Below are 21,746 nucleotides of genomic sequence, written 5' to 3' on the forward strand. Positions count from 1 at the left end.
ATCAGGTTTCAATTTCTGCTGCTGTCTGTAAGGAGTATGTGCGTTCTCCCCATGTGGTTCAGTATGTGGGTTTCCTCCCACAGTCCGGTAGTGGACATGCTGCATTGCTGGCAGAAGCACGGCCACACTTGTGGGTTGTCCCCAACATATATTTGGTCTCTGTTGGTTATTGAGGTAAATGATGAATTTTATTATATGTCTCAATGTACATTTGTCTATTGTGAGCTAAACTGAACATCCCTAGACTGTTTCAATGACTCTGTGGTTATGATGTTTCATATTTTGTGTTTTTCATTCATTTCTTGCCGTTTGAGCGATTTGTTCTTTTTTTGTAGAATTTCTCAGCTCCACCGTGGGCACTGGCCTCCATCGTATCCAGGACATTTTCGAGGAGCGGTGCCACAGAAGGGTGCTGTCCATCATTAGGGATTCCCATCACGGGGTTCCATGGTGTTTCTTTGTTTTGTGGCTGCCTGTGGGTAGACACATCTCAAGGTTGTATACTGCACACGTCCTTTGATAATAAATACACCTTGAGCTTTGACAAAAAAAGCTATTTAATCAAGTGTGTAATGGTATTTGGTCCCTTGCCCCCAATGCCCTAAACTCAGCAGCCCTATCTAATATAGCTACCTAGGGGTACCCTCACCAGAGGGAACTTATATTGTATCCACCAACGCTTCAAGAACTAATTTACTTGCCTCTCTAGTCTCAGTGGCTAGATTTTCTGCTGATACCCCCTCTTCCTGCTTTCCGCAGGGATCGCTCCCTACGCGACTCCCTTGTCCATTCATCCCCCCCATCCCTTCCCACCGATCTCCCTCCTGGCACTTATCCTTGTAAGCAGAACAAGTTCTACAGCTGGCCTTACACTTCCTCCCTCACCACCATTCAGGGCCCCAGACAGTCCTTCCAGGTGAGGCGACACTTCACCTGTGAGTCGGCCGGTGTGGTATACTGCGTCTCGTGCTCCCAGTGTGGCCTTTTCTATATTGGTGAGACCTGACGCAGACTGGGAGACCGTTTTGCCGAACACCTATGCTCTGTCCACCAGAGAAATCAGGATCTCCCAGTGGCCATACATTTTAATTCTGTGTCCTATTCCCATTCTGATATGTCTATCCATGGTCTCTTCTACTGTCAAGATGAAGCCACACTGAGGTTGGAGGAACAACACCTTATATACCGGCTGGGTAGCCTCCAACCTGATGGCATGAACATTGACTTCTCTAACTTCCATTAATGCCCCTCCTTCCCTTCTTACCCCATCCCTGACATATTTAGTTTTTTTCCCCCTCCCTTTTTTTTCTTTCTTTCTCTCTCTGCCCATCACTCTGCCTGTTCTCCATCTCCCTCTGGTGCTCCCCTCCCCCTTTCTTTCTCCCTAGGTCTCCCATCCCATGATCCTTTCCCGTCCCCAGCTCTGTATCCCTTTTGCCAATCACCTTTCTGGCTCTCAGCTTCACCCCACCCTCTCCAGTCTTCTCCTATCATTTAGTATTTCCCCTCCCCCTCCTACTTTCAAATCTCTTACTATCTTTCCTTTCGGTTAGTCCTGATGAAGGGTCTCGGCCCGAAACATTGACAGCGCTTCTCCCTATAGATGCTGCCTGGCCTGCTGCGTTCCACCAGCATTTTGTGTGTGTTATTTGATTTCTCAGTCTTTTATTGATATCATAATGTAAAAATCATTTTGTTTTTTTTAACAATGAGGAAAAACGAAATCAAAATGATGAAAATACCACTTCAGTTTGAAGTGTTTGCATTACTGCCTTTGTATCCCTCTGGAAAATGAAGCACTTGTTTGGCTTTCAATTCCATTCACTTGAGTTAAGGTATCTGAACAGCATCAGTGTAAGCACTGAAATGGTTATCTTGTTTGATTGACAGGTAAATGATCTAAGCATCTGCTCCATGTCATTCTTTAGTCTGTTATTCCAACTCAAGTGTGTTTTTGTTTTCATTGGCAGCAAGAAATACTCAAATTAGGCGCCTCAGTGAAATTGGCACCATTTTTATTTCTCATGTAGAACATCTCCGAAAAATATTAAAAATTCCCATTGCCTCTGCAAATGAACAGATAATTGCATGTCTTTCAAATTTCTTCAAACATAAACAAGAATTAATTGTAGGCATTGGAAAATTGATAACATTAAATGGCTCTGGCTATTTCTCTCATTCCCAGTAAAATATCTTGCTGAATCGATCTACTATTCAGAGATGCCACACCACTATTAAATGAGAAGCTTGAATGGTTTGAATATGGACAATATGTGTTTCTTCCACTCATGCTTTTTATTCGCAGAACCGGATAGTAAAGGATCTAAAAATGAATCAAAAACATGCTATTCAATACAAAAGACGTACACAACAAAAGTTATCCTTTCTTCAATAGCACACAAAAATAATGGGGGAGCTTCAAGAAGGGTAAACAAGTTGTGAATGCCTAGAATGCACTGCCTGTTACAATGGTCGAGGCAAATATATTAGAGACTTCTATGAGACATTTGGATAGGCACGTGAATGTAAGGAAGATGGAGGGATATGGACGTGGTGTAGGTAGGAGGGGTTAGTGTTTGGGTGTTTTGATTTGTTTTTCAGTTGGTTCAGCACAACATTGTGGGCCAAAGGGCCTGTTCCTGTTCTGTACCATTCTATGTTCCACGTTTTCTGTTCTATGTTGTGTTTTATGTTCTGTGTTCTATGTTTTATGTTCTGTGTTTTGTGTTCTGTGTTTTGTGTTCTATGTTTTATGTTCTGTTTTATGTTCTGTGTGTTATGTTCTATGTTTTATGTTCTGTTCTATGTTTTATTTTCTGTTCTATATTTAATGTTCTGTGTTTTATGTTCTATGTTTTATGTTCTGTGTTTTATGTTCTATGTTTTATGTTCTGTTTTATGTTTTATGTTCTGTGTTCTATGTTTTATGTTCTGCATTCTGTGTTTATATTCTGTGTTTTAAGTTGTATGTTGTATGTTCTGTACTTTATGTTCTATGTTCTATGCAAGGCAACATTCATGGAGGGGAATGAACATTTGATATTTCAGACCCTTCACCCTCATCCTGATGAAGGGTGTTGGGCTGAAATGTCGATTGTTTATTCCCTTCCACAGATGCTGTCTGACTTGCTGAGTTCCTCCAGCATTTTGTGTGTGTTCCTCTGGATTTCCAGCATATGCAGAGTCTCCTGTGTTTATTCCTTCATGAATAATATCATGGACAAAGTTGAGTCCCATTAACTTCAATTTTACTGATTTTACTCTGTCATTCTACAATGTCAAGCAGTCACAGTAAGCACACCTTTGTAATTCAATTGTTTATGCCAGCTTTCTATAGCCGGAAGACCCTCTTGAAACAAATTGAGCCGAGGATGGTCTTTAGCCAGAGAGCGTGGAGAGTCTGTGGGGTTTATTGCAACAGGCAGCTGTGAAAGCCAAGTCACTGGGTATAATTGAATCAGAGTTTGACAGGGTCTTTATTAGAGCATCGAAGGTAGCAGAGAGAATAAGGGGGGGGCGGTTGAGAGAGATAATAGATATAATATGATAAAATGGTGGAGGAGGTTCAATGAGCTGAAAGACCCGATTCTGCACTTATGTCTTATGGCCTTATGGTTTTATTATCTGGTAAGCAATGAGTTAAAGAAGCTTCCAAAAACTTCAGCTGTGTCTTTTGCAGGGAGCCTCTCCCCCCGTTAATTATTTCCAATTGGATGTGGCAGAACTTAAGAGCTTTGAGGAGTGACCTCACGGAAACCTATTGGATGGTGAAGGGCTTTGATAGAATGGATGTAGAGGGAATGTTTCCTGTAGTGGGAGAGCCTAAGACCAGAGGACACAGCCTCTGAGTAGAGAACATCCTTTTAGAACAGAGATAAGGAGGTACTTCTTCAGCCAGAAAGTGGTGAATCTGTGTAATTTGTTGCCACAAGCAGCTGTGGAGGCCAGGTCACTGGGTATATTTAAGGCAGAGGTTGAGAGATTTATTTACTTTTCCCACTCTCCTAATCTGTCTAATCCTCCCGTAGCCTCTCTACTTCCTCAAAAGTACCTGCCCCTCCACCTATCGTCATAGCATCTGCAAACTTTGCAACAAAGCCATCGTCCAAATCATTGACATAAAATGTAAAGAGAATTTGTCCCAACACAGACCCTGTTCCTGTAATACCATGGGCTCATGGCTTGTTCAGCAGCCTCATGTGTGGTACCTTGTCAAAGACCTTCTGAAGATCCAAGTACACAACATCAATTGATTCTTCTTTGTCTTTTCTGTTTGTTATTTCATCAATGAATTCTAATAGATTTATTAGGCAAGTGGAGTGACATTTTCCAATTTTTAAGTCTTCCAGAATCATTCCAGAATCTAGTGATTCTTGAAAGATCATCATTAATGCCTCCACAATCTCTTCAGCCACCTCTTTCAGAACCCTGGGGTGAAAACCATATTTGCTACAGTAAAAGAACCTCAGGACTCACTCCACTAGGCTGAGGAACAGTTATTACCCCTCAACCCTCAGGCTCCAGAAGCAAAAGGAATAAATTCACTCAACTTCACTTGCCCATCACTGAAATGTTCCCAAAACCAATGGACTCATTTTCAGGGATTCTTTATCTCATGTTCTTGATAGTTATTACTTATTCATAGAAACATAGAAAACCTACAGCACAATACATACGCTTCAGCTCACAAAGCAGTGACGAACATGTCCTTACCTGAGAAATTACCTCGGCTTACACATAGCCCTCTATTTTTCTAAGCTCAATGTGCCTATCCAGGAGTCTTTTAAAGGACCCTATCGTTTCCGCCTCCACCACTGTCACCAGCAGCCCATTCCATGCACTCACCACTCTCTGTGTAAAAAAACTTACCCCTGACATCTCCTCTCAATGGTTTGGGAGTAAGGTACTCCCAAACACCTTAAAACTGTGCCCTCTTGTGCTAGCCATTTCAGCCCCAGGGAAAAAGCCTCTGACTGTACACACGATCAATGCCTCTCATTATCTTGTACACCTCTATCAGGTCACCTCTCATCCTCCGTCACTCCAAAGAGAAAAGGCCAAGTTCACTCAACCTATTCTCATAAGGCATGCTCCCCAATCCAGGCAACATCCTTGTAAATCGCCTCTGCACCCTTTCTATGGTTTCCACATCCTTCCTGTAGTGAGGCGACCAGAACCGAGCACAGTACTCCAAGTGGGGTCTGACCAGGGTTTTATATAGCCGCAACATTACCTCTCAGCTCTTAAACTCAATCCCATGGTTGATGAAGGCCAATGCACCGTATGCGTTCTTAATCACAGATTCAACCTACATAGCAGCTTTGAGTGTCCTATGGTCTTGGACCCCAAGATCCCTCTGATCCTTCACACTGCCAGGGTCTTACCACTAATACTATATTCTGCCGTCATATTTGACCACCAAAATGAACCACCTCACACTTAACTGGGTTGAACTCCACCTGCCACCTCTCAGCCCAGTTTTGCATCCTATCTATGTCCTGTTGTAACCTCTGACAGCCCTCCACACTATCCACAACACCTCCAACCTTTGTGTCATCCTTTATTATTATTATTATTTCTTCTTTTTGTATTTGCACAGTTTGCTGCTGTCTTCTGCACGCTGGTTGAATGCCCAAGATGGGTGGTCTTTCACTGATTCTGTTATGGTTATTATTCTACTATGGATGTATTGAGTATGCCCACAAGAAAATGAATCTTGCGGTTGTGTATGAGACGTGTATGGACTTTGATGATAAATTTACTTTAACATTGAAATAGAGAATAATTGATCATTTAGTATTTCTGTAAAGGACGGGGAACTGTTGTATATTTGATTTTGAATGGCATATTCTTTTCTTTGTAATAACATTTTCAATAGAACTTACTTTTGAAAGTCAGATGATCTATCAATTACACTTTCAAACTCTACAAATGACAACATGCCGTCATTATTTAAATCTCCTTCATCTAAGATCTGTTAGGGATTTAAAGAAATGAAAAGTATTGTTACAAGTATAACTTACTGAATTATTTGGCTTGTATTCATATTATTTTTATACTTAAACATTTGATGATAAGGTCATTTATAAGATAACCTAACTTACTAACATTATGCTGTTTACATTTTATTTTTTACTTTGTAATTTGGAACTGAAAGTTAAACTCATCATTTAATTCACGATTTAACATTAATAAGCGGAGTGGGTGACAGGGTGTTGATATGTCTCTACCAATGGAGGTAAAAGTCGCTCCTTCCATCCGCTCGCCTACAGGTCACCCTTAGGCAAGGTGTAGCCCAAGATCAGGGTCACGTGAAGCCACAGGAGCAGGTGGTGGATGGTCGTACGAGCAGCTGGTGCAGATCACAAGTCCTGGTTATGCGACCACTAATGCCAAGCAGACAATCTCTGAAGAGTATTGACAATTGCTGGGATCACCCGTCTTGCAAAGACACTGTCCAGGAGAAGGCAATGGCAAGCTACTTCTATAGAAAAATTTGCCAAGAACAATCATAGTCATGGAAAGACCATGATCACCCATTTCATATGACATGACGCATAATAAATGAACGAATGTGTAAAGGAGAACAAAATGATTGTTATTCTGGATCCGATGTGGCATAAAAAAACACAATAAGAACACAATAAGATACATAATAAATATAAATACATAAAAATAGCGATATACATAGAGTAACTGTATGTCCATAAGTTGAGGATAGGTACAGGGATATCTGTGCATAAGGTGACTCTGACAGGAAATGACTAAGTTGTGGTGGTGGAGGTTGTGGAGGGGTGGTTTAGAGGGTGGATGTGTTGATCGGCCTTACTGCTTGGGGGAAATAACTGTTATTGAGCCTGGTGGTCCTGGTGTCATTGGACCAGTTGTTAATTTGGCAAGTGGTTTAATGCCATGTTTATATGGTTGAAAGAGTGCAGAGAACATTTACAAGGATGTTGCTGGGTCTGGAGGACCTGAGTTATAGGGAAAGATTGAATAGGCTGGGACTGTGTTCTATAAAAGACTGAGAGGAGATTTGATAGAGGTGTACAAAATTATGAGGGGTATAGATAGGGTAAACATAAGAAGGCTTTTTCCACTGAAGTTAGGAGGGATGACAATGAGAGGTCGTGGGTTGAAGGTGAAGGGTGAGAAGTTTTGGGGGAACATGAGAGGAAACTACTATCAGAGTGTTGGGAGAGTGTGGAATGAGCTATCAGCACAAGTGGTGCATGCGAGCTTGACTTTAAAGTTTAAGAGAAGTTTGGATAGTAGGGATTTGGAGGGCTATGGTCCCATTACAGGTCAGTGGGAGTAGGCAGTTTATGTGGTTTCGGCATGGACTAGATGGGCCGAAGGGCCTGATTCAGTGCTGTATTTTCCTCTGACTCTATTTCTTGTATTTCAGTTGAAATTAAAATGAAATTTTAATGTGATAAAGCTCACAACTATGTTACTCAAATTTCACATATAAATAATGTTCTGCCCATCTTTCCTCAAATCTTAGATCTCCAAATTGAGAATCCTGGGATTTCTGATAAGATAGTTGGTATAGCTGTCTATAAAGATGAGCTGTGGATGTTCAAAGAAAAAGATTTTCTGACACAGCTTGTAAGCCCGAAAGAGCTGAGGAGGTCTGCAGTTTTGTGTATTTTTTGTATGCTGTCAAATCTGCAGCAATTATAGAGAGAAGCCACTGATCTACTGCAGTTGGGGGCTTCCTGAGGTGACAGCGACATGAATAACGGCAACATTCAGGAACGGTTATACTGGGCTCATGTAAACTCCAGACTTAACTAGCACCTATGCTTTGGATGTTAGGAGAATTAATTTTGAGGGCCACTTACTTAAAAAAAAAGATGTGATGACATCCTTTGTTAATGAATGATTGTTTGACCCCTTATCTAAGAAAGGATGTGCTGGTATTGGTTCAGAGGAGGTTCACGAGAATGATCTGGGAATGAAGGGATTATTTTATGAGGAGCAATTGATGACTCTGGGCCTTTACTCACTGGAATTTAGAAGAATGATTGGGGATCTCATTGAAGACTATGGAATATTGAAAGAGTGGACGTGGAGAGGATGTTTCCTGTGGTGGGAGAGTCAAGGAGCAGAGGTCACAGTTTCAGAATACAGGGATGTCTAGTTAAAAAGGAGGTGAGGAGGAATTTCTTTAGCCAGAGGGAGGTGTGGAGGCCAAGTCTTTATGACTATTTAAGGCAGAGGTTGATAAGTCTTGGTTGGTCAGGGCAAGAAAGGATATGAGGAGAAGGCAGGAGATTAGGGTTGAGAGGGAAGTATAAAATTGCAGAGCAATGGGTCAAATGGCTTAATTCTAGTCTTAAATAGACAGAGGGGACTTGATAGAGGTATTTAAAACTATGAGGGGGATAGATAGAGTTGATGTGGATAGGCTTTTTCCATTGAGAGTAGGGGAGATTCAAACAAGAGGACATGAGTTGAGAGTTAGGGGGCAAAAGTTTAGGGGTAACACAAGGGGAAACTTCTTCACTCAGAGAGTGATAGTTGTGTGGAACGAGCTTCCAGTAGAAGAGGCAGGTTCGATATTGTCATTTAAAGTAAAGTTGGATAGGTATATGGACAGGAAAGGAGTGGAGGGTTATGGGCTGAGTGCAGGTCGGTGGGACTAGGTCAGAGTAAGCGTTCAGCACGGACTAGAAGGGCCAAGATGGCCTGTTTCCATGCTGTAATTGTTCTATGGTTTCCATTGGATCACGGATCATATTTTACCACAGATCCGTAAGAATTATAATTAGTAGTTCAACAAAAAAAAGCAACTGTGCAAATGGAAAGCATCATGTTGAGATCTCTCAAAATCTCTCGTTCTAAGAATCTATCTGTAACATTTCTTCAAGTAGGTTCTGAAATATTATTGTCTGTAGCCAGTGATGGATTTAGGAAGGAAATGGCAAGAGGATCTCAGGGCTGCCTGGTAGATCTGTGGCAGCTTCAGCTCCTCTCAACAGCAACTATTAACAGCACCAGCAGTAACTAGTTTGTATGTAACTGAAAAATTTTTCTTGAAATGTTTGAGAGTAATTATAAAAATGACTTAAATAGAAGGAATGTAAAGATGAATTTGTGAGAGCACTACAGCACAGAAACAAGCCCTTCAGCCCATCTCGACGGCACTGGTGTTCTGTGAATTTTATAAAATCAGAGGTCATCTTAAGTCTAATACCCAAAATACCAGGAGACAGAGATGGCAAGAGTAGCTGGGAATACACATTAGGTACTTTAGAGGTACCCATATGGTGCAAAAGTTTTAGGCACATATATATAGCTAGGGTGCCTAAGACCTTTGCACAGCACTATATTTGTCAATGTGGAGTGAAGAGCAAGTTTGTAAATCTGGCGGGAGCAGAATATGTCAGGAATGGTGTGGGTGGAGTGCTGCGGTAGGGATGTGAGACAGCCGGCAGAGAAGGAGTGCCAGTGGTGGAGGGTAACACAAGTACAGCTACACCCATCCTTGAGGCACCAGGCAAGGCCATTTGATTCCAAACAATTAGTTTATTCATCGTTACGGAATGTCTCTCTGATGCTTTCTGCTCCCTCCCCCACTTCTCCCAACCATGATTCCCCTCTCCCTGCCCCCTTCCCACTCTCAGTCCGCAACAGAGACCCATATCAGAATCAGGTTTATCATCACTCACATATGTCATGAAATGTGTTTTTTCGTGGCAGTAGTACAGTGCAATACATAAATTACTACAGTACTGTACAAAACTTTTAAGCACCCAAGCTACATGTACTCATTTTCAGAGGACAGGAGACTGGTGAATTAAGAAGAGATATCGTAGGACCTAAAAGTGTGAGAGATTTGTGGCAAAACGTGAAAGAGCAATAGTTGGGGTGGCATGGTAACGAAGTGGTTACAGTACAGGCGACCTGGGTTAAATTCCCACCACTGCCTGTGAGAAGTTCATACATCACCCCAAGGTATATTTGGGTTTCCCCCAGGTGCTCCAGTTTCCTCCCACATTCCAAAGGAATACCAGTTGGTAGGTTTATTGGTCATTGTAAATTGTCCCATGATTAAGGTCAGGGCTAAATTGGCAATTGGAGGGTGGTAAGGGCCTACTCTGTGCTGTATCTCTATAAAAACTACTAAATTTAATAGAAATTTGGAAGTAGTAAGAGGCCAAAAATAAGGAAATATCTACAAAACCAAAGACATCCAATGCTTTAACCTAACAAAAAAGGTGATACTGCCAAAATGGTGGCTTGGGTAGATTGGATGACAGGAAAACAAATTTTTGTATTAATAAAGGATGAAAAAGCTGCCTTAGATAATCCTGGGATTCAAGCTATGAAGTGTTAGATAAACTAAGACTACCAGTTTCGTCTATTTTGTGGGATTTTAAATGCATGAAATAATGTCAATTTTAAGTTATGTAGTTACTTACATTGTAAGTTAAATCAACTATGTTTGCTTCATCCATTAAACTGTTAGTCAAACGAAGGATGATATTCCTTATGTCCTCTTCATCAATGTAGCCATTTCCATTTAAATCTAGGTGAAAAGTAAAGGAAATTATTAAAAGACAGCCTACTAAACATGAGTTATAGAGTTCTCGAATCAGGCCCTTGGGCCCAACTAGTCCATGCCAAAAACCGTTCATCTACAAGGCCCTGTCGGACATTAGTAATGCAGAACACTGCAAGTCCAGTTCACTGGCTCATTGCTGAGGTCAACAGTGAGGAAGTTGCGTTGCCTCGGTTGTGGTGAGGACTAGACCAAGGCCGCAGGGTCGCCATTTGCAGTTGCCCAGGGGAGGAGAGGTGTGTTGGAATCCATTCTGGGTTGGGGGCTGGCCTCTCCTGTCGGTTTGTGAATGCAAGAATTATCATCTTCGAATCCAATAATTTTCCAATATTTTATTTTACAACAATGCTATTTCTTTTCAGAATTCTCTCTGGACTTGCTTTTCTTCATTACTTCTGGGAGGAAACTGACAAAATATTTTTAAAGTTTTCTGTTATTTTTTAAGTTTCTGAATATAGTTTCTGTTGTTTCAGTCTGTGAGGAATCCACATTAATGTTTTTTTTACAAAGTGATAGAAACTTTTCATAGGCTATTTTTATCCCTCACCTGTGATAGGGTGAGTACTTTCTCTTGCTTTATCAATACTTTGGTTCTCTTTGCTTAGTTTTGAAAAGCTTACAATTCTCAGGATTTACTGCTCTTCTCGATACAATGATAAGTACTTTATATTGATTCAATGTGATTTTTAACTACTTATGTTAACCATGATTTGGACCATTAGGGCCTTAAGGAGGTATCTGTATTTGTTATAAGACACAGATGGCCCTTTGCTTGTTTACTGTCGGAGTCAGTAGCACAGTAGCATAGTGACTAGCATAACACTTTATTTACTCCAAGACACAGTGCAGAACAGGCCCTTCCAGCCCTACGAGCCACACTGCCCAGTAACCCACTGATTTACCCCTAGCTTGATCGCAGGACAATTTACCTCCCGAAAGGTGCCTCATTGAAATGTGGGAGGAAACGGCAACATCAGGAGGAAGTCCACATACAAATGGCATCAAAATTGAACTCTGAACTCTGACACTCAGAGCTGCAATAGCGTTGCTCTAACCGCTACACTTTCATCGCTTTACAGTGCTGGCGACAGGGTTTCAAACCTGGCTGCTGTCTTTCAGGAGTCTGTGCATCCTCCCAGTGACTGTGTGGGACTGCTCTGCTTCCTTCCGCGTCTGAAAGACGTACAAGTTAGCATCAGTACGTTATGGACATGCTAAGTTATAATTGGAAGCTTGGCAATATTTGTGGGGTGAACCCTGCACAATCCTCATTGACTCAAACAACGCATTTCACAGTAAGCTTCAATGCTTTGATGTACACGAGACAATAAAATTAATCTTTATAATGCAGTCACCCACAGCTTATAATTGCAACTAAAGAAAATGCATGTGGTGCTTCCTTAAGGTTGTTATAGCTGGGTGTGGTAATGGGGACAAGCTCCCACAACCTATTAAATGATCCTCACAGCATGCACCTCAAATAGCCTCTGACAACCAAGTCCAGCTCCTGGCCTTCACGTGTGGCTTAGTTACTAAGTCTGGCGGAACCATTTCTACTGTCAGCAGATGGGGTTTGTCAGCCATGGTTGCCAGCTCTTCCAGGAGAAGGAAAACTCAGATCTCAAACATCCGCTGCCTTGTGGCTATACCCTCTCTTGGGGAAGGCTTTGGGGAGTAAATCCTGAGGGAAAAATCCAGAGCTGAAGTCCCTAAGGCAGTCCTACTTTGAGTTCAATGATGATTGGCAACTCCTGCGATGCTGCTGGTGCCAAACTGTATTGGTCTCTGCTGTTCCTTTGTGTTCATCAGATGCATGGTGGGTGTGGATAAGGGAGCCTGCTGCATGGGCAACAGCTCGCTCTCCATATCATACTGCCCTGGCTTGTGTGTCTAGACCAGGCATGGGCAAACTACGGCCCGGGGGCCATATGCGGCCTGTTAAGATTTTTAATCCGGCCCGCAGAACTTGATGAAATTATATTAATAAACCTTGTTAACGTTTTTTTTCCCCACAATTCTGGCATTTTCCCAATAGATGATGCACTCTATATACATTTGTGGCGACCCATTTCCTGGCACATCCAAACCGGCTCACAATTAGCCAGCGTTCCGGCTAAGGGAGATAGCCTGCGGGAATTTGCGAGCACAGAGCTTTGGAGCCTCTGCGCCACGGGGGGCAGGTTGAGGGAGGCTTAAAAGTGAGGCTGGGGATTTCGAATAAAGTTTTTTTTCTTCGACTGCAGTTACCGATTCCGTGTTGTAATTTTAGCGCTGCATGTAGCACACCGCTACACATTGACCTTTGTTGAGGTGCAGCGTATTACTCCACATTTGCGCTTTACTCTTTGTTTGGCTCGACCTATTTGTGTGAACAGGCATTTAGCGTCATGAACATCAACAAAGCCAGCCACAGATCCAAGTTAACTGACCAACACCTCAGATCCATCCTGAGAATCGCCACAACAAAACTAAATCCAGACTTTGATGCGCTGGCTAAAAAGGGAGACCAACAACACTGTTCCCACTGAAATTAAAAATAAGTTTCTTCGTTGTGTTATGTAAAAAATGCATTTGAAAATATTTTTTTCAATAAGCCTTACATGTTACATGTCATTTCTGTTAAGTGATGGACATGAGTAGTGCGCAGGTGCACATACGTTCTCAAAGTAAAAAATGCGCTCCAGATCAAATAACGCGCTCCGCATACTGGCGCGCTGTCACTGTTCTGTCCTTGTGCTGGTCGTTGTTGAGTTTTGGCACAGGGGACAATTGAATAAGAAGGAGCAGGACAAGTAGACCTGCATTTCCTACTGCTTTTGAAATAAAGACAGGCAGGAGGAGAGTGATGATGATAATATCTTGAAGGATAACAGAATTTTCAGTGCTTTAAAATAATAACTGTTACTATTAAAAAAAAGCTGTATTTTATTCATTTAATTTTCAGTGTTTTAAAAGTCATTTTACCATGCTAAATACCATGGGACTTCAAAGACAGATATTTTGTTGTAATGCATTTGTTCATTTTCAATTGAAATTAAAGCACATGTTTTCTACATATCCCATGATATTTTATTTTCTCTTATGAGGTGTATTACCAAAACACTCCGTCCATCTGCTCCTGGTCCGGCCCCCCTGTCAAATTTTAGAACCCTTTGTGGCCCACAAGTCAAAAAGTTTGCCCACCCCTGGTCTAGACAGTTGGGACACAATATTCATGGTTGGCCCCGACGAATGGAGGGGTTCAATGCATGCTTCGTACAATTGAAGCAAGACAGTGTTAAGGTCATACAAACAACTTGGGCCATGAAGATCTGTGACCTCTTCTGAAAACCTGCGATATATTTTTGGTATGCTGCACCAACTCATTATCTAGCTGAGATTTGAATAAAAAAGAGAATTTATTGCACTATGAATTAAGTTTGATAACATTCTTCTTTATTAAATCATAAGGTAAATTATAGTAATTTCTTACCCTGAATGAATGAAAGATAAAGGTCCATCTCTTTATGTTGTCATTGTTTATACTAAGAATAGGACAAAAACAAACCATTGGAAACGTACCAAAGATTCGAAATGCGTAGTCAGTTTTTACAGCAAGCGATGCATTTGCACTGAAGACAGAGAACATCTCCAGGAAGTCTTCGAATGAAAATAAACCCTCTTCATTTGTGCTAAACACCTTACAGATTTGGTCCCGAAATGGATTCACCTGTTTCAGATCATTATAATTGGTATCTGCTATAGGTTAATGTTAAAAATTTAACCAAGACCACTTAAACTACTAATGATTACATTTTCTTTAAGCAAGAACACTTGGAGAGCTCTTGATAGATCAGTGAATAATGAAGGTGGAAATGCCCCAGAAGGAGGCTGATGGTAGCTGAGAAGTGAGGGAGTTAGAGGGAGAGCCAGAATGTGGAATAGAAAAAGAAAGAAGGGCAAAGGAGGAGAAGTCGATGCTCATCTTGATGAAGGGTCTCAGCCTGAAAAGTCGACTGTTTATTCCTCTCCATAGATCACAGGTTTCCAACCTTTTTTATGCCAGGGACCCTTACCATTAACTGAGGGGTCCGTAGGCCCCAGGTTAGGAACTCCTGACATTAATAGTGTCTGATGTGCTGAGTTCCTCCAGTATCAGCACGATATTCATACATTAGAAGATAATGCATTAACTTTGTCAATCAAGTGATTAAGTATGATTAATCATCAGGTTGAACTTGGATACAGGGGTATAGTTTCAAAGTTTATATTTGATGCAAGTTAGAAGTGAACAATGAGATAGCAAACCAGGCAGAGTTTGATGAAATGGGAAGATGGAATATAAAAGGAACTTTGGGGTGAAGCATAAGGAAAGAACAAAGAATATTATATAGGCTAATATTTATGATTCAGAGAGGTTGCTGGAATAGATTACAACTTACAGAGTACTTAAAGCATAGATACAAATTATTCAGACTGACATCATACCAGTGTTTGTACAGTACAGTACACCTAGAACATAGAACATGCAACATAGAATGTAGAACAGTATACACTTTGAACATAGAGCCATACAGCACACTAACAGGCCCTTCAGCCCACAAATATTGTGCTAAACCAATTAAATTAATTTCTGCTTCAGACAAAATAACCCATGTTTTTGTCCAACATCTCATTATAGCAGTGCCCTCTAATCATGACAGCATCTTAGAAAACCTCTTCTGCGTATTCATCAAAGTTTCAACATTCTTCCTATAAAGGCGTAACCAGAACTGTATATGATACTCTAGATGCAGCCTAACTAGAGTTTTATAAAGCTACAATAATGCTTCCTGACTTTTGAAGTCTTGAGTAATAAAGGCAAGCATCCCAAATGCCTTCTTAACCACCCTATCAACATGTGCAACCACTTTCAGTGAGCTATGAACCTGGGCCCCAACATCCCTCTGCTTGTCAACACTGTTAAGAAACTTGCCCCTAACACTGTAATGTCTCCTTATATTTGACCTGCCAAGGTGCAACACTTCACAATTCTCCGGGTTAAACTCCATCTGCCATTTCTCTGCCCATATCCGCAACTGATCTAAATCCCATTGTATTCTTTGCCAGTCTTCTACACTATCCACAGCACTAGCAATCTTCATATTATCTGCAAACTTACTAATCCCCCATCTACATTTTCATCCAGTTATTTACAGTATATACATCACAAAAAGCAGAGATCCCAGTACAGATCCCTGTGGAACACCACTAATGACAGACCTCCAGCTAGAATAAAAGCCAGTTCAGAATCCAAACAGCTAATTAAGATGCATGGATCCCATACATCTTAATCTTCTGGATGAGCCTCCCATAAGGGACCTTGTCAAATGCCTTACTAAAATCCACGTAGACAACATCCACAGCTCTAGCTTCACCAATCATCCTCGTCATCTTGTCAAAAACTCGATCCAAGGAAATAAGGCACGACTTGCTCTGCACAAAGCCATGGGCCTCTTGTGGTCATTCGCTTTTTCATTAATGCATTTAAATCACTGTGTGAAGTACGAGATTTACTGGTGTCTATCGTGCATTTGTATCCCCATGTGGAAAAAGCTCTCTGTATTTATCATAACAAGTCATTTTATAACCTTTTAGATCAGACTTCAGGCTTATCTTTTCAGTAAAGAATCTCAGTTTGATATTTCTTGAAAACAGTAGTTTCTCATGTCTTTATTTTAGCTTCTTCAGTCCCTCTGGGTCTATTTTATAAGATTATTAGGACTGGCCACAATAATTCATGTAGACTAACCAAGTTTTTATGTTTAACATAAGTCCTTTGCTTTTCAAATGCATCCCTTTAGATTACTGGTGATCTGTTGTTATAGTTTTACTGAACATTTTGCACCTTTATGTATCTCTGCCATCAGATATCTGTGTGAGTTCCATAGGACCATAAGATATAGGAGCAGAATTAGGCCATTCAGCCCATCGAGTCTGCTCTGCCATTCAATCATGGGCTGATCCAATTCTTTCGGTCATCTCCACACTCCTTCCTTCTCCCCATACCCTTTGATGCCCTGGCTAATCAAGAACCTACCTATCTCTGCTTTAAATAACACCCAATGACTTGGCATCCACAGCCACTTGTGGCAATAAATTCCACAGACTTACCACGCTCTGACTAAAGTAATTTCTCCGCATCTCTGTTCTAAATAGACGTCCTTCAATCCTGAAGTCCTAGACTCCCTTACCATGGGAAATAACTTTGCCATATCTAATCTGTTTAGGCCTTTTAACATTTGGAATGTCTCTTTGAGATCCCTCCTCATTCTCCTGAACTGCAGGAAAATACAGATGTTCCTCATACGGCAACCCTCTCATTTCTGGAATCATTCTAGTGAATCTTCTCTGAACCCTCTCCAATGTCAGTATATTCTTTCTAAAATAAGGAGCCCAAAACTGCACACAATACTCCACATGTGGTTTCACAAGTGCCTTATAGAGCTTCAACATCACATCCCTGCCCTTCTATTCCATACCTCTCGAAATGAATGCCAACTTTGCATTGGCCTTCTTCACAACCAACTCAATCTGGAGGTTAACCTTTAGAGTATCTTGCACAAGGACCCCTAAGTCCCTTTGCATTTCTGCATTTTGAATTCTTTCCTCATCTAAATAATAGTCTGCCCATTTATTTCTTCCACCAAAGTGTATGACCATACATTTTCCACTTCTTTCTTTCATTTGCCACTTCTTTGCCCATTCCCCTAAACTATCTAAGTCTCTCTGTTTCCTCAATAGTACTCGGTCCTCCACTTATCTTTGTATCATCGGCAAATTTAGCCACAAATCCTCTTGTCTCATAGTCCAAATCATTGACATACATTGTAAAAAGCAGTAGTCCCAACATCGACCCTGTGGTACTCCACTGGTAACTGGCAGCCAGCTAGAATAGGATCCCTTTATTCCCACTCTCAGTTTTTTGCTGATCAGCCAATGCTCCACCCACACTAGTAACTTCCCTGTAACTCCACGGGCTCTTATCTTGCTAAGCAGCCTCATGTGCGACACCTTATCAAAGGCCTTTTGAAAATCTAAGTACACAACATCTACTACATCTCCTTTGTCTAACCTGCTTGTAATTTCCTCAAAGAATTGCAGTAGGTTCGTCAGGCAGGATTTTCCTTTCAGGAAACCATGCTGGCATTGGCCTATCTTGTCATGTGCCTCCAGATACTTAATAATCTCATCCCTAACAATCGATTCCAACAACTTCCCAGTCACTGATGTCAGGCTAACAGATCTATAGTATCCTTTCTGCTGCCTCCCACCATTCTTAAATAGCGGAGTAACATTAGCAATTTTCCAGTCATCCGGTACAATGCCAGAATCTATTGGTTCTTGAAAGATCATTGTTACTGCCTCTGCAATTTCTCCAGCTACTTACTTCAAAACCTGAGGGTGCATTCCATCAGGTCCAGGAGATGTATCCAGCTTCAGACTATTAAGCTTTCTGAGCACCTTCTCAGTCATAATTTTCACTGAACAAACTTCACTTACCTGACTCTCTTGAATGTCCGGTATACTGCTGATGTCTTCCACTGTGAAGACTGATGCAAAATACGCATTCAGTTCCTTTGCCATCTGTGTATCTCTCATTACAATATGTCCAGCACCATTTTGTATTGGTCCTATATCTACCCTCGACTCTTATACTTAAAAAAGCTTTTAGTATCTTTTTGATATTAGTCACCAGCTTCCTTTCATAATTCATCTTTACCTTCCTAATGACCTTCTTAGTTTCCTTCTGCAAGTTTTAAAAGCTTCCCAATCCTTTATCTTCCCTCTAGCTCTGGCTTCCTTGTATACCCTCTCTTTTGCTTTTACTTTGGCTCTGATTTCACTTGTCAGCCACAGTAGTGTCCTTCTTCCCTTTGAAAATTTCTTCTTATTTGGAATACATCTGTCTTGTACTTCCCTCATTTTTCACAGAAACTCCAGCCATTGCTGCTCTGCTGTCCTTCCTGCTAGTGTCCCTTTCCAGTCAACTTTGCCCAGTTCCCCACTCATGCCATTGTAATTTCCTTTTTTTCCACTGAAATACCAAGACATTGGATTTTTTTTTCTTCTCTACAATATAAGTACAATAAGAATTGTTGTTCTTGAGATACTGCAGCATAATGTTGTCATCTTATTAAATCTTCTTTAAAGTGGTTACTTTAGAAAGTATTGTATATGGTCTTGAGGAAGCAAACATTAGCCTGCAAGTCCTGATGAAGTGCCTCAATCCAAAACATCTTCTGATTGTTCCTTTCCATAGATGTTGCTTGACCTGCTGAGTTCCTCCAGTGTTTTGTGCATGTTACTATTATCTTGCAAGAGGTCACGTAACAATTCTATTTATTGCAAAAGGCTCTGGTTGGGCAGTCCTTTCAGACTGAGGATGACTCTGGTTTTCTGGATTCTTGTGTCCAATGAGTTGTGGAGCCAGAGGTGCTGGAAACTTTGAGCAGGTGGGGATTGGCATGCTCCTTCCAGTGCTTATGCAAGGCTTTTCTGTGCTTCTAAGGCATGGCCTCAACATTCTCATACCATCTCTAAGAGGTACAGAAGCCTTAGGCTCCACAGCACCAGGTTCAAGACTTCATTACCCTTGAACCATCAGTTGTGATGAGCTCTTTGGGCCTCTGCCGGGAGCTGAAGAGCATTGGGCTCCAAGGGTTTTAGAGCACCTGAGTTAGACCCTAAGACCATAAGACATAGGAGCAGGAATAGGCCATCTGGCCCATTGAGTATGCTTTGCCATTCAATCATGGCTGGTATCTTCTCCTCAATAATTGGTTAGTTATTGTTTAAAAAGAACCATTAATCATTTAGATTTCCTTGTGGTCTTTCTCAAGCAAATCACTCTTGGTAATGTGGTCTCCTGGTGCTTTCTGTTTAAGCTTGTTAGGTTTATTTTTATAGGCTCCGGGTTTCCATGTTACATGTATTATTTAAGTGGACGCCCAATCAGTGCTAATTGCGGGGTCTTAGTTTTGAGAACGCTAAGCCTTACGGTGTCACTTGGCCGAGCCACCAAAGTTCTGTTAGAATTCTTATGAACAGACTCTGGTTGCTGTCTCTACATCAGAGTCTGTCTGCACTTTGCACTCGGATTCCAACATTGCCGGTGCACATTGTGACATCAGTCTGCTGAACCAGAGTGGATAAATTCACTCAGCTCAGCATTGAGCTGATTCCACAATCTATGGGCTCCCTTTCAAAGACTCTACATCTCATCTTCCCAGTATTATCTATTTCCTTATTTATTGATTCATTATTTGCTTGTTTGTATTTGCACAGATTGACTTCTTTTACATATTGGTTGTTCATCAGTCTTTGTGTATGTTTTCATTGACTCTATTGCATTTCTCTGTTCCACCATGAATGGCTGCAAGAAAATGAATCTCAGCGTAGTAAATGGTGAGATTTACGCACCTTGATAATAAATGCACTTTGAACTTTGAATTGAGATATGTAGCTGGAACTGGAGCCATGGTATGGGGTCGTGGTGAGGTGTGTGGCATCATGATTAGTAGATGAGTGAACAGTCACAATGGTACCTTGAACTATAAGAACAGAGCAATGATATTGCTGATTCTTGTTGACCTTGTCACATTTATTATTGTCGTGGTAGAAGATCTTTTTTCATGACACTAAATTTAATATTGAGTTTTCAACATTTGATATTTCACCTCCTTTGGAGGTAAGACGCTCATTTATATATTTAGAGATACAGTGCGGAACAGACTGTTCTGGCCCTTCCAGCTGCACTGCCCAACCCCAGCCTAATCACAGGACAGTTTACAACAGCAGTCACCAACCTTTTTTGCACCGCGGACTGGTTTAATATTGACAATATCCTTGCGGATCGGCCAACTGGGGGTAGGGGTGGGGGTGTTAATCACAACCAGAATATAGGTGATAAATCAACTATAAGTCACTTATAAGTGGCTAATGCACTCAATTTTTTTTCTAAAAGGGTTCATCTAACAAATTTAATATGAAACACACAGCGCATATTTTCCTCGCATGAATATAGTGACAAGTCAATTATAACTCACTTATGTCTTATGTCAATAGCATCATAACATTTTAAGTAACATTTGGATTTTCACACAGCACATATTTTCCTCGTATGAACATATAAAATCTTTGCAACACACCGATATCGCTGAATCAGTGGGAACCCTGGGCTTGTTTCCCTGTAACAAGATGGACCCATCGAGGGGTGATGGGAGACAGCGATACTCGAAGGAGGTTTTTTATGTCCAGTCTATTCCGCAATTTAGTTTTTGTTGCATTCATTGCAGAAAACCCTGTTGGAAATGGAAGCAACGTTTTCAGTGCTTTCGTGGCTATCTCAGGATATTCAGCCTTGACTTTGATCCAGAATGCCGGCAGAGATGTTATGTCAAGCATAATTTTCAGCCCACTGCCATTTGCAAGCTCGAGGAGCTTCTTCCTGTGCTGACATGGATGATTCCCCAGGGACATTCACAAATGGGTCACGGACCCATTCCTTTGCACGTATTGGGTCATCTGCGGTTGGGAAGTAACGCTCGAATTTTGTCGACAGCAAAGATAGGTGATCACGCACCAGCTGTGAGAAGGATGGTGCAGCCTCAGTCTCTCCCAAAATCCCAGCTAATGTTGGGAACATGTCAAATATGCCCGTCCACTTGCCGTCCCCACTGTTCCAGTTTGGCTTTGAAAGCAGACACTTTATCTGCCAACTTGAAGACAGTTGTCATTCTCCCCTGAAGTGACAAATTGAGTTCATTGAGCAGGTTGAAGATGTCACACAGATAAGCGAGTTTTGCTATCCACTCCTCGTCACTGAAGTGTGTTGCCAGTGGTGACTTTTTTCCTGAAAGAAATCTCTGTAGCGGCTCTTTTAACTCAAAAACCCTGGCCAGGGCTCTCCCCCTTGATAGCCACCTGACTTCAGTGTGTAAGAGAAGGTGTTTGTGCTCTACATCCATTTCCTTGCAAAGCTGCTCAAACAGACGTGAGTTAAGGGCTTTTGCTTTGATGTGATTGATAACTTCAACGTCACTCAATACACTGTTAAAATCAGGTGACATTTTTCGTCTAGCCAGCATTTCCCTGTGTCTGACTGGCATTCAGGAGCAATCTCTTTGACTCGGGTAGTGAAACCAGACAGCCATCC

The 21,746-nt window shown here is 41.4% G+C and overlaps 1 protein-coding gene across 1 annotated transcript in view; it reads right to left on the reverse strand.

The window, feature by feature from the left end:
* Positions 1-2,295: 2,295 nt before the first annotated feature.
* The window catches only part of LOC132400401 (calcium and integrin-binding family member 4-like), a 32,334-nt gene continuing 12,883 nt past the window's right edge, over positions 2,296-21,746 (reverse strand). The window contains exons 3-6 of the mRNA XM_059981342.1: positions 14,132-14,279; positions 10,431-10,537; positions 5,886-5,974; positions 2,296-2,323 (exon numbers count right to left, since the gene is read on the reverse strand). Of these exons, the coding sequence (XP_059837325.1) occupies positions 2,296-2,323; positions 5,886-5,974; positions 10,431-10,537; positions 14,132-14,279 (372 nt within the window). The remainder of the gene's footprint in view (positions 2,324-5,885; positions 5,975-10,430; positions 10,538-14,131; positions 14,280-21,746) is intronic.

The sequence above is a fragment of the Hypanus sabinus genome, chromosome 10 (genome assembly GCF_030144855.1).
Source record: "Hypanus sabinus isolate sHypSab1 chromosome 10, sHypSab1.hap1, whole genome shotgun sequence".
Taxonomy (NCBI): Eukaryota; Metazoa; Chordata; class Chondrichthyes; order Myliobatiformes; family Dasyatidae; genus Hypanus; species Hypanus sabinus.